At 35.8% G+C, this 12,828-nt stretch overlaps 1 protein-coding gene across 4 annotated transcripts in view; it reads right to left on the bottom strand.

The window, feature by feature from the left end:
- The window catches only part of LETM1 (leucine zipper and EF-hand containing transmembrane protein 1), a 38,312-nt gene that overhangs the window by 16,770 nt on the left and 8,714 nt on the right, over positions 1 to 12,828 (bottom strand). For all 4 annotated transcript variants that reach the window (XM_067298313.1, XM_067298314.1, XM_067298317.1 and 1 more), the window contains 6 exons: positions 8,907 to 9,050; positions 6,974 to 7,111; positions 3,534 to 3,737; positions 2,917 to 3,036; positions 1,961 to 2,092; positions 611 to 790 (listed from right to left, as the gene is read on the bottom strand). In XM_067298313.1, coding sequence (XP_067154414.1) covers positions 611 to 790; positions 1,961 to 2,092; positions 2,917 to 3,036; positions 3,534 to 3,737; positions 6,974 to 7,111; positions 8,907 to 9,050 — 918 coding nt within the window. The remainder of the gene's footprint in view (positions 1 to 610; positions 791 to 1,960; positions 2,093 to 2,916; positions 3,037 to 3,533; positions 3,738 to 6,973; positions 7,112 to 8,906; positions 9,051 to 12,828) is intronic.

The raw sequence follows: 12,828 nt of genomic DNA, 5'->3' as shown, positions 1-12,828 counted from the left end.
TCTGAATTAACATCAGTAAAGAATTCTTCTTAAAACAGAAATTTTTGTCAAAGTAGATGTGTAGATTTTATTCTAAGACAACATTTAAAAGGTTGCAACATATTGAGCAATTTCATATTAAAATAACCAGTTCTACTTCACGAACTATGCCTGTGAGCATTTGAGGCTTAAAATCACTAGTAAAGCAGGTCAGCTTTTACACTCAGTATTACATCGATGGCATCACAAGGTAATGATAAATGAAAATGGCCAAAGATAAGAATAATCACAGAGAACATTTTAAGTAAAGAATAACTCAAAAAAGAAAAAAAAAAATCAAAAAAATCCCATTGCTAGAGAAATAGTTTCTCTTACTACTCTAATTAAGGAGAAAGAGAAATCAGAGATATATGAGACAAATATAATCTTTGATGTTTCACAGTGAACCCTTCTGTACTTCAGCCTATTTTAAGTTCTTCCAAGATTATCTATATGTGGATTTAAAGTCCAGTTTCTTGCAGACAATAGCCAGAACAGAGGCAATAATTTTCAAAGGAAATAAGCATTCAAAACGTGCTAATGTTTACACTCCTGACACACTTATTTCTCAATAACTAAAAACAGGACTTACCATGGCTGCAACCTGAAGGGTTTCTTTGGCTTTCTCTGCAGCTTCGGACATTCTTTCCAACTCTTTTTCTTGATTTTCTTTTCTGATGGCTTCCTCTTCCTGAAGTGTTGCTTCCAGGCGTGCTTTATTATCTACTTTCTCACCTTCAACTTCTGCCACTTTGACCTGAGCTTCTTTAGCCTAAAAATGACGTAAGAAATCTGTTTATATACCCTTACTGAATTAGGCAGGACAAGTATGCTAATGAAAACAGTCAAAATCCCCTAAAATTACCCTGCTTTTGCATTTCTCAGGAGGAAAAAAAAAAATCTCTTTCTTTGAAAATCAGAACTTTCCACTTTGAAATGGTAAACTTTCTTCATTCTCTTTCTCTCAAGATCACAAAGAAGATATTCAAATCATTTCACTCTCAACATCACAGCATTAAGATTTAAGACAAAACAGTGAAAGAATGAACCTTAAGAAGATAATGCAATTTTATCTAAATCCTCTAGCTTTGGCCAAAGCCAAATTCACATCAGAAAATCTACAGGACAAAATGCAGAGTTGCTTTGGAGACCTAGTTAGAAGATTTTCATACAAGCAATTGAGTCCAACAATGGTAACTTCCAGGGCCAAAGAGAAATCAGTAGGTCAAGAGACATGTCAGAGCCTGTCTCATGTCTCACAGTCAATTTTCAATGGAAGATTTTGAATACAGTGTAGCCTTAAAAAGCCTAAAAACAAGTAGGCCGATTTCCGCTTCTCTTGTCACAACAATAAAATGTAACATAAACTCTCCAATTTAATACAGAATTTCAGTCACAACAAAAATTTCATGAACTCCTCATGAAGGGGAGAAATCTGATCAGTAGTTTCGCCTGTCGTTCTGAACCATGGCCTGAGAAATTCCATTTACAGGTGAGGAAAAAAAAAAAATCTGAATTCATCTAGGACAACCATCAATACCTGGAGAAAAAGAATGTCCATAAAGTGATTCAGACTTCAGCCCCATCTGATATCAATCATAATTAATATAGCAACACAGCCTGTAAAGACTACGTATTTTAGAATCATTACCTTGCCTGAAGTGTAGTTTGGTTTCTATTTAAGTAAAAAATAATGTGTTTCCAATCTTTCAATTCTATTACTGTCTACCCTCATGCAACAAAATATCACCTTTCATTTCCTTTATTCTCAGATTCCTCCACATATAAGCCAAATTCTTCCACTTTTAAGGCCATTCAAGTAAGCCTATCCATGTTTTACCTTTTCATGGGCAAGCAAAGGACTAGCAAGATCAACTGCACTGAACAGGTTTTCAGCGATAACATTGAAAGTTAGTTATAGACTATATAAATCAATACTTACAACACTCTCCGGTAGTGTCTGAAGTGTTGTTTTAAGCTGATCAGCTGGAGAAAGGGTATCTGGAAGATACATGGCTCTGGATAGAATAAGCAATGAAGTAGGGATTTCCTGGTTCAGATGCAGATCTAGCCACTATAAATTCAATAGATAAAATAAAAATCTTCAATTTTTGAATTCCTTTTTATTTTTACAGTTCAAGTTAGGCACACACACAGAAATGTAAATACCATTTCTTTTTTAAAACCAACTGCTTATCAATCAATATCCTAGCACAGGAACTACAGCTATAAGAAGCAAACTATAAGAAACAAAACTATAAGAAGCAAAGAATTACAGTGATTGTAGTCATCCCTAGCTAGAGTTAAATTCTGCAGAGAAATGCTCTACCATGATCCCCTACTGCAACTGCTCTTTTGAATATTTCCATTGCATGTCGTCCAAGAAAAAGTCACTACAGGCCTCAGCCACAGTGGCCCATGTGATACTGAGGGAGATTAGGCAACTTACACAGTTATGCTGTGTGAGGCTAAATGTGCTCAGTCCACTTTTGAGGAGGAACTGAAGAAGCATTCATACTTTGTTTCGCACGCATTTTCCTCTAAACCAGGCAACACCAAAAGACAAGGAACTGACTTACTAGGAGGAAAGTTCTTTACAGAGTAATACAAATAATTAAGACAAACAGCCAGCAGCCAAAACCCCAAACATATTTTAGCTATATTTAAGCCTAAGTCTTTATTTGCTCCATCAAAATATCATAGCCCAGTCAAAAACCAGAAATCCACTGTTACTACGTACTTGTACAGTACGTGTGACAAAAGCTTTCTAAGGAGAAAGACTATTTTATCAAAGACTTGAATGATAACAGAAGCAAGATGGACTTGATCAGAACCACAATACAAGACAGAGCTAGCAATTGAATTTAGGTCTGTGTATTTGGTCTTGCAAAAGTATACCTGTTTAAGCTGTTCCTTGAGACGTTCCTCTGTTACACCAAGAGCTCTCATACCTCGTGCACGACATGCTGCCTGCAGTTCTTTAACAGTCAGACTATCAACTCCTTCTTCAGCAATCAGCTGTACAAATGTAAAATAAGCTTTAACGTATAACAGCTCAAAACACTACAACTACATATGCACACTCAGAAATCTGCATTTTTACAACGGCCACTAGAGGCTGCTGTGGTAACACAAAATAGCTTCAACTTTTTAAACAATAGCAAACATTATAGTGCAGTCTTCAACACCTCCGTAATTGTACTGTTAATCTCTCTGTAAATTTATAAGATTTAGATCAACTGTCTTAAAAACTGTGGTTTCACAGAAATACTTTTCTTTGTAAGGTAATTGCTTCCATTGCAATTAATGGTAGATAAAAGGGTCATCTTTTTCTTTATAAATACGACAACTTCTGATTTTAAGCTTTCCAAGCTTTTTTATTGTTAATTAACAATTAATTAACAGTTAATTATAATTAAGACAAATAAAAGGAAAATGCCTAGAAAGAAATTATATGTACTCACTACTCTTACATGTAAGCATTATTAAATCAGTGCATATTTAGAATGACTCACTTTGTCATCTGCTTTTATGCTTCTCAACCTCATAGTCAGCTGGAAGCGGAGAAAGTTATTTGTCCCAATTGACTGAAGTTCCAACAGTTTACAAAGTGCCACCAGCTGAGGCCTGGTTAGATTGTCCAGAGTCAATTCATCTTCGAATAGTTTAGAGAACCTTAAGATCTCCTCATTACTAGGTCTTTCACCAGTTTCCCTGATCTGTAAGAAAAACAAACAAAAAGCCTCTCAAAGCAAGTGTCATGGTGGAACATTATTTTGAACAAATAAATATTATTCTCCTCATTTGTAAAGTACTTTGCATCAACTCTGATAATAGGAAACAGAACCCAAGAAAGTTAAGGGGGCGGGGGGAACACTGTTCAAGAAGTTGTATTTATTTAGTATAAAAGGCCAAAGACTTGATAGTACTGATAGCTTCCAAGTGCACTGCATAATATACTTAGGATAAAAACAATTAAAACAAAAATTAGATGCATCTGCGTACTAATGAGTAGCTCTGTCTGAATTGGTGTTGCTATGAGAGACCTCTAAAAAATCTCAGAGAGAAAAAATAGCTGCTATAGAAGTGACATGGGCAAGTATTCTTTCTGGTACGGTACTTACTAAACGTAAAAGCATGTTAAAAGAATCATCCTGTGAAGATAAAGTGAAAAGTACATCCTCATTTGCAATAGCAAAAATTTTGCAACATGGGTGTCCCTAAGAATAGCCAAATTGGACACTTGCCTACCTAAATTCTCTCCACAACTGCATTTGTTACAATACTGTTTTGTTTGCAGTTCCTAATTATTCTGTAGCACCTCAGTGCAAATGCCCTTGTACATAAAAATAAAGTTATTCCAAAGCAAAAATCACTATTTGGAAAAACACTTTCAATCCTTCCTGATGAAAGGTTCTGTGTAACTGCTTATACAAATGAAAAGTTAAGCTTTCATGTGCTGCCAAATGGCACTTCACAGTAATTAAATCAAAATACCAGAAATGAAAAAAAAACAGTTCAAAGAAGCAACCCCCCCCCCAACAACAAAAAAAACATTCCTTAGGCATAGTAGAACATTATTTTCTATGTAAATGTTGATTTTTCTGTTTTAAGTACTACATCAAGTCCCTATTAGTGGTATTACTGAATCCAAACCTTACAGAACCTAATAATCAGATACTAACTTTCAGTCACTTAACACCCTCGGTCTAAAGAGTTAGTAAACAGATATCCAGAAAAGCACGTTTCCCAACCCCTCTACCTTTTTTAAGCCTTGAAAAGAAAACATAAGCTAAGTAATGGCAAGTACAGTTTGAAATCCTAATATCATCTATATAGCCTGATCTACTACACCTGCCTGCCTTTACTTGCCAATTCAAGTCTTCCAGTCAGTAGCTATTTAGTAAAGGAAAACATAAAAAAATTGGGAGATAAGATGGTCTCGAGTCCATTAACCTCCAGGGTATCTCTGCAGCAGAGAAACTAAAACTCAGAGAAACAAAGGTCAAAGACCTAGTTGTTCCACTTCACCAGCTCCTTCACTGTATGAGCCAAAAATGGAACTTTAAAAATACAGAAAGTATTTTCTTTATTTAAAGCTGAATTTTGGCAGAGCCAAACATTTGTAGAGGAAAAAAAGGAAAAAAAATCTTAACGTTAGCAGTTGTTTCCTTGAGAGTGCGAATTAAAACCATTCTCGTGTACAAAGCAAGACAGATCAAATTCTGGAATTCTGAAGCACGCATCTTAAGCCTATAATCAGTGACTCCCGTAACATCAAATACTTCATTGCATAAGCAGCTATAAAGAACAGGAAAAAAGCTGGGAATCATTTAAGCTTCTTTTTGCTTTGACATTTATTATCTAGTATGCCTGAATGAGACCAATAAAGTTGGTCTATATGGCACAAGTGAGAAAGCTATAGCTGTAAAAAGCACACCCACACATAATGAAGGCAGGGCTTGAAACTTCTTTAGTCATCACAGGAACTGGAGACTTCCTCTAGTGAATGTGAAGTGATACGTCATTAACTTCTGTGGAAATTTACCCCTGAATTTAAATTCTTACTAGTTCTTTCGGTTGAAAATGAAACGTTCCAAACATGAATCATGGCAGTGGCATGCTCCCAGAGTCTGCAGACAGAGCAGTGCCAGTGCTTCAGTTACTAACTGTTATAACTAACCTCTTGATTTTTTTCTGCAAATGAAGAAGAGAAGAAACAGATGACTGCATAGCAGCTTCAAAGTATATGTGACTTTGCAAGCAGATACTGATTGGCAAAACTTGCCAACATCATTATCTGAGGTAACCTTCTCAGAGCCATCAGCATGATCTTAGTACCCCACACCTTAAATCTCTATTCTCAGCACTCACAAGCAGAAAAAGCTCAAGATAGCTAATAGGAGATGTAAAGTTCAGGTCTGAAATCCCAAGGCTTATGGGCTCTTCGCTTTGTGAAAGGCAAATGCCTCCCTTCGGTTAAAACTCTCAGCCATATACACATTGTTGCTTTCAAAAGAGCACCTGGAAGGGGAAAATGATGGTGCAGTTTCCATCTCGTATTCAACATCTCCACAATCAGAGAAGTCAGAAAGGTGAGAGGACTGAGTTAAATCCTGTCCCAAGAAGACTGAAGTAGAGGTTTTTCATCTTTCCAGAGAATACCTTAGCTACAACTTCCTGGCAGAAACCATTCTCAATCCCCTTGTTAAAAATGTGAAAACATGCAGAGTTACTGAATATTCAAACCAAGAAGGAGAAGAGGAGTAAGAGAGAACACAGTAGCTAGGCTAACTGGTGTTCTCCTTGGTGGCAGATATTCATGATCTAGTCTCTGCTCCAGTAATTGCTTCTGAATAGAAGAATTTCATACCAAACACAGAACTTGCATACTAGCAAAACCCCACATTATACCATATTCTAGTCAGTATCCCAAAGCATTTAAGCAGTACAGAAATTGTATGTTAAAAAAAAAAGAAGCTATTTTTATATGCAGAATTAAGTTTGACAAAAGAAGCAAATAATTCAAATTTTACATTCCCCCCCCAACATAAGTGACTTTTTAAAATCAGTTAACTAGAAAAGAATTTACATTTTCCTCACTTCTTATACCTAATGTTTATAAAAACAGGGAAACAATTATATATGCATAATCTTTTTGATGTCAGAATCAACTCATTAACAAAACAAGAGAATGAGAAGAGAATGAGCAGAAATACACCATTTCTAGATTTAAAGAGTAAGTACCAGCAGGAATATCAAACCTAAGAACAGTAAAACTTCAAAACACTGAAGTATTATTCATAAAAAATGTAATCTATCCTAAATAAAATATTACATCCTGCCCCTTCAAATCCAACAGAATAAAGATAATTGATAATTACCATGGGGCAAATAAAATATCTCCAGCTGTATTTCTTCCTGTAGGAACAGAAAATGTTTTCTGAATTTTTACCTTTTGAAAAAACATTGAAAAGTCTTTTGTAACATTTCCTTTGGCTGCTTTATTTTTTAAGGCCATCTCCTCAATCGTGTCTTGAAGAAACTTAGCCAATTCAAGCTTTACTCTCAATTCTTTCTTCAGTCTTTCCTCCTATTAAAGAAAATACTTGGTTTAAAAAGTCTTTTCCAGAAATACATGCACTAACGCTGCTTTTTCTGCCCTCAGACAAGTTATCGGGACTACTTCTGAACTTCTGTTCCTACACACAGATGGTAAGGTGACATTCACTCTTACAGATCACCAAATCAGGCTGAAGAGGATGATCAGCTCACAGAGCCCCATGCAGCATAAGGTGCAACGCTAACAAAGAGAAGTACAACATGAGTGGCCTCACCTGCTAATACTAACACGCATCCTCTGAATTAATAAAAACAAAGCAAAAAATAGAACAACAAAAAAACAACCCACAGTAGGTCAGTTTCTAACTCCAAAGTCTTGCATCCAGCACAGAGAAATACTATTTAAAATTTTTATCCTAATAAAGTAGAACTTATCACAGAATTAAAATTAAATGGTTACTTAGATGCAAGTACGTAATCGTGATTTGATTATATCTGTGACTAACTGGGAGCTCAATACGTATACACTGCATGTAAAACTATTTTGTGCTCTGAGAGTGAGAATGTTCTCAAAACTCTAAACAATACTGAGAAAAAACTAACTAAAAGAGGGCAGTTTAAACAGAACAATGTATACAAACTCTTTAAAAGATTCAGTACGCATACAAAAAACTCACATTAAGAATAAGGACTACAAATGTTAAAAACAGTCCACCCATCTCAATGCAAACTGGAAAAAGGAGGTTTCATAGCTTTCCTTTCTGCTTTGTAAGAGTTACAGAAACCGGACATAAGGAAAGCAAAAAAGACAAGAGAAACTTGCAGCCCTAAGAGTTAAAGTACTTATACATATAAAAAAGGAAACCAGAGTGGCACTGGTTCATTATTAGATGCTGACAGCAAAATCTTCAAAACAGCATAAAGGAAGGGGAAAAACATTCCCCAAATACAGAAGAAAAACATTTTTTGACAGTCCAGAGGATATAAGTCATCCTAGGTAATAACATGAAATCAGTGTTGAATATGATGAAAGCATTGCTTAGGTCAAACACTAGAATTTGAAAAAATATTTAGCAAAATGGTAAGATCTATACTGTGATCACCTGGACTGACCACCGTAAAAATCCCTTCAGCCTTAAATAAATGCATTTCAAGTTTTGATGTTCCTATGCAAGTTTTGAGCACTATTTTCCATTTCATTTTCATTTCTCAAAGAAAAGCTTTTTCCTGTATTTATTTACTAAAACAAAGGAGTTCTCTACCCTACATGTGACAAAATAAGAAACAAAAATGATATTCTGTAAGCACTGCAACACTGTTTCCTTCAAAATCCTGACTGCCCAACTCTACTTAAATGTGTAGCAACAAAAATGCTTATGTGCATTTTTTCTATTCTGAATCTATTGATACTTTACACAAGTTTAACTTTGGCTTTAAAAAAAAAAAATCCAGTAATAGTATGTTATCAATTTATAGGGCAATATAAATCTTAGTGAATCATTAAAACAGTCTAGTGTCTGTAAACTGTCCTATACTCTAGCTGAAATTGTTATCAAACAAAATAATCTGTAAATTAAAATATCACCTGGACTAGCAGGATAAATAAGGTCAGTAAAAATAAAAACAATTACAACTTTTTTTCTAAACAGCCAACAAACCCAACAAACGCACTTACACTCTACCATCAAGAACTAAATCACAACTTTTGTTAATGAGATTCTGCAAACACGTACAGCAGGCCTAAAACACATTCAAGCAATACTTTAAATATCGGGTTTGAATTTTTCCAAAACATTTAACTGGATTATAAATTCAGACTTGCTTACCTTTTTAGATTTTGTCTCAAACGTAGAGGGAAGCATATTAGGGAACAACTTAAGAGCTACTGGAAGCAGAAACTCCATAAATGGGACAACAAGAAAAACCAGGAAAGGGACCAAGCGGAAAAGATCAGCACATATTCGAAGGAACTGAAAGAAAAAAATATAATCAGATTTATTGATGAGCAAAATTTTAGACATTAATTTAAAAAATACTTGATGTGAACATTCACATTACAGTTTAAGCACACGCATATATCAACTACAAAGGAAATTTAAAGTAACAGGAACAAAAAGGATGTGACAAAGTTAGTTTTTAGTATCTTTTTCTTAAAGTTGCTGTACATTACAGAGTGCCAGAGTTTCACCAGTTTTCAACACTATAGAAAGTATTTCAAAAGCTTCACTGTGTCTCAATAGGATTATTGAGCAAGTATCTCATTTAAACCTCTTAAAAGCACCTGAAAACAGGAGGCGGTCATTTGTTGTTGTTAAAGCTGCTTAACTTCTTTTATTCATCTTTATTTGTGCTCCACCAGTTCTTACATGCATGAGCTACTATGGACTAAGTAATCAAGAATAAAATGAAAGGTCCCCACCTCCCTGCCTTATAACAATTGCAATGTACATTTAAATCCAGGGTAATGAGCCCAGCTTGGTGTTTTTTTGTTTTGTTTTGTTTTAAATCACAGCTTTTCTAGAGCAGTAATCCTCTGAAGCAGGCAGATGCATTAGTTACTGAATCTTGAACTGCATGAAATAAAGTCTTTCTAATTTCTATACACTCACAAATGTATGTATTAGGCTGTACAGTCTATAATCAAATGTTTCAGCGCTAGCTGGAAGCTTAATAACTTGGTTTATATTAAGGAGTGGAGATTTTCCTCCACTCTACCTCATTTTACTAAGCAAATAACAAGGTATTAGGAATAACGACAGCTTCTAAATCAGAGACTGAAGGCCAGAGGTACACTATAGTCGGTATTGCCACAGCACTGTCAATCAGCATCATGACCCGATAAACACAGTTATGATTGGCAAGAACTGGCTACATAAATGCTATTACCCAAGTAAAAGCACGCTTCCCCCTCCATCCCCTCCCCACATAGCACATGCCAATCCAGGGGAACAGGAGCAAAGGCCAGGATAAATTACTCACCCTCTAGAACTGCTTTGCTAGAATAGGAAACTAGTAAAACTTTAACCATAGAGTTTTCTTAGCATAAAGCCAGCCAAAATCTTAAATGCAGTCTAGGGAAAGCACAAACTCCCAAGTTCTAAAGTTAGATATTTTTCTTTGCATATATAAAATTCAGTTTCACAGAAAAGAAATTTTGGTCCACTGTTTAGAGACTCAAAGATGTTCTCATTCATCTAACAATAAAAGATAAAGGACTATGAGGGACTTCAAAAGGATGCAAGAACTACTTGGAAGAAAATTTTACTGTCAATGCACAAAGAAGAACAGGTGCATTCCCCCCTCCCCCTCACAATTCAAAATTTACATAGAGCATAATACAGTGTTCCTATCTCTATCCTATATCTATTTTTAGACAGAGCGCAAAAGTACTCGTATGAGGTGAAATCCAAGTCTAAGGAAGCAGTTTTACAACCAGATTAAGCTAATCTAGTGCTAACCGAAGAAAACGTATAGAAAGTCATGAATGATGTTGCGTGACTGCTGGTGCACAAGGTACACTACTGATCCAGCTAAAACAAACCCATAAATATATATACAGACACACAAAAAAGGATTAGTGCCCACCCAAAGGAGGGATGAAGAACTTGCATTCGGACACTGAGCAGGACTGGCCTTTTTCGCAGCAGCAATATCCTGGATCAGCTCACATAAATTATGGAACTGCCCCTACACTAACCCACTTTGTACAGGAACCTAATACAATGGCGCATCACTACACACACATTATTCGGAAGCACAGCATGAAAAACTTGAGACTACTCTGCATGTCCTACTACAGTTCATGTACCATAATATCCTACTTTTCCCTCCTCCTCAAAGCAGGGAGTTTGTGGCAAGCATAAGAGCGCTACAAGGTCAGCAGTTAATTGCCATCTCACTTCAACGTCCCAAATCATCCTGCTGCAGAAGGTGGCAGTCGAGCAATTGGCCTTTGACAGCAAGTAAGATATTTTGTGTGTTTTATTTCTTCCTGACTTATCTCCTAAGCGCAGACCTGCGACCCTTGTGAATCCAAACCAACCAGCAACTGTACAAGCAGAATTTGGGAACTGATTTTTGGTTTGCAAAAGTAATAGCTCACTTGCCCTAGCCACGTTACTCCTGCTTGTAATGTGGTTAGATTACTTGGATATCTTCTCATTATTGCCTCCATAGAGGAAGGAAAGGGCAGGCAGAAATAACTCGCTTGTCAGTCTACGTAGAGATAAGATTTTTCCCAGGGACTGTCAGCTCATATAAAGTTTAAAACATTTAAAGCAGTATGCATTTCAGATTAATTATTTTTAAGAAGTTCAAGAGTAAATTTTACTAAATTGTGCCTAATCTGGCATAAAAATTTTAAGATTTCTTTAAATCGTCCACATACTACAGTTTAAGGTCAAACTGATTAAAGAAAAAAAAAGAAAGAAAGAGAACTGTACTGAAACAGATTAAAATAAGGTTTAAAATAAGCATAAGGGTTTTGTTCAGTTGCGAGTTGGTTTGCTTTTAAATGACTTTGGGTTCTAAGTCTATCATGACTCCAATCAAGAGATAAGACACACTTGACCTCCATATAAAGAAAACACAGAATTAGACTGAGAAAATGAAAGAACAGTAGTTGTTAGAACTATTTTTTTTTTTTTCAAAATTTCTACGCTGGACTGCACATACACACACACAAATGTAACTATTAAAGAAGAGACATGTTACATCAGCATAAACACTAGTTTATATCTGCGCAAGAAAATCCCTTTTTATTTAAAATGAGGGAATTGATTTTAAAATCATACATCTGCAAACAAAAATAAAATTCAGGAAGGCCACATGCCAGGCCACTAAGCCACTATGAGACAGACAGTTCTATTATCAGCAGATGACAGTATCAAAAAACAAGCAAATGAATAAACCCATGCATTGAATGAATAGTGCATGCCTCTCCAAAGACAATGCAAGATATTACTCTAAAGGTTCATGCATTCCAGAACACAGTACTGATCTTTCAGCAGAAATACATAATTTCTCAGTGGTTTGGTTCAGTGAACACAAGACGGGCATGAAAACCAATGGTTCCATTCCTGCCCCGTGAGGAGTTTCTGACTTTGTTTTAAAAGGTGAATTAATTTTTCTTACTTGGTTTTCCCAGTTTTTCAAAGCTGTAAGTTAGCTAGCACAAGCCCGAACTGCTACTTCAAGCAGTGTTGCTCTCCTCTTGCCCCCTTTCCCCAGTTACTCTTTCCTGGCACTACCGAACACCCTCTCTTACACCACCACAGATTTATATTTTTGCTGGACATCTTTTCAGCTGGATCAACTGCCAAACAAACTTGTATACCAGCATAAAAGAGGGCCAAAATAAGTAGCGTGAGGACACTGAGAGCAAATACCATTAACCAGTGCTGCTGTAGAAAAAGATCAAACACAGTCACAGACAAAAACTGCTACATGAGAAATAACATACAATTTGCTCTTGTTAATCTTGCAAAGATAGTAAAAAAAGTTGTGCTTGAATGTTTGCAGAGATGTGATGTTTTTAAACTACCCATAAATTTGTTCAATTATGTACTGAATTTTGTCAAGAAATGATTAAAACAGTGAGCAAATACTTATATTTTTGAACATTTTACATAAAATTTTTAAAAAGATACACATGTGAACCTAGCATACTGCCTATGCAACGTACAATCTGCAGAGACCGTACAAGCAGCATTATTCACTCTTGCTGCCAGAACACACACGCTTTTCCCT

This window comes from Apteryx mantelli, chromosome 5, assembly GCF_036417845.1.
Source record: "Apteryx mantelli isolate bAptMan1 chromosome 5, bAptMan1.hap1, whole genome shotgun sequence".
Classification (NCBI taxonomy): Eukaryota; Metazoa; Chordata; class Aves; order Apterygiformes; family Apterygidae; genus Apteryx; species Apteryx mantelli.
This window is presented reverse-complemented; position numbering and strand designations above follow the sequence as displayed.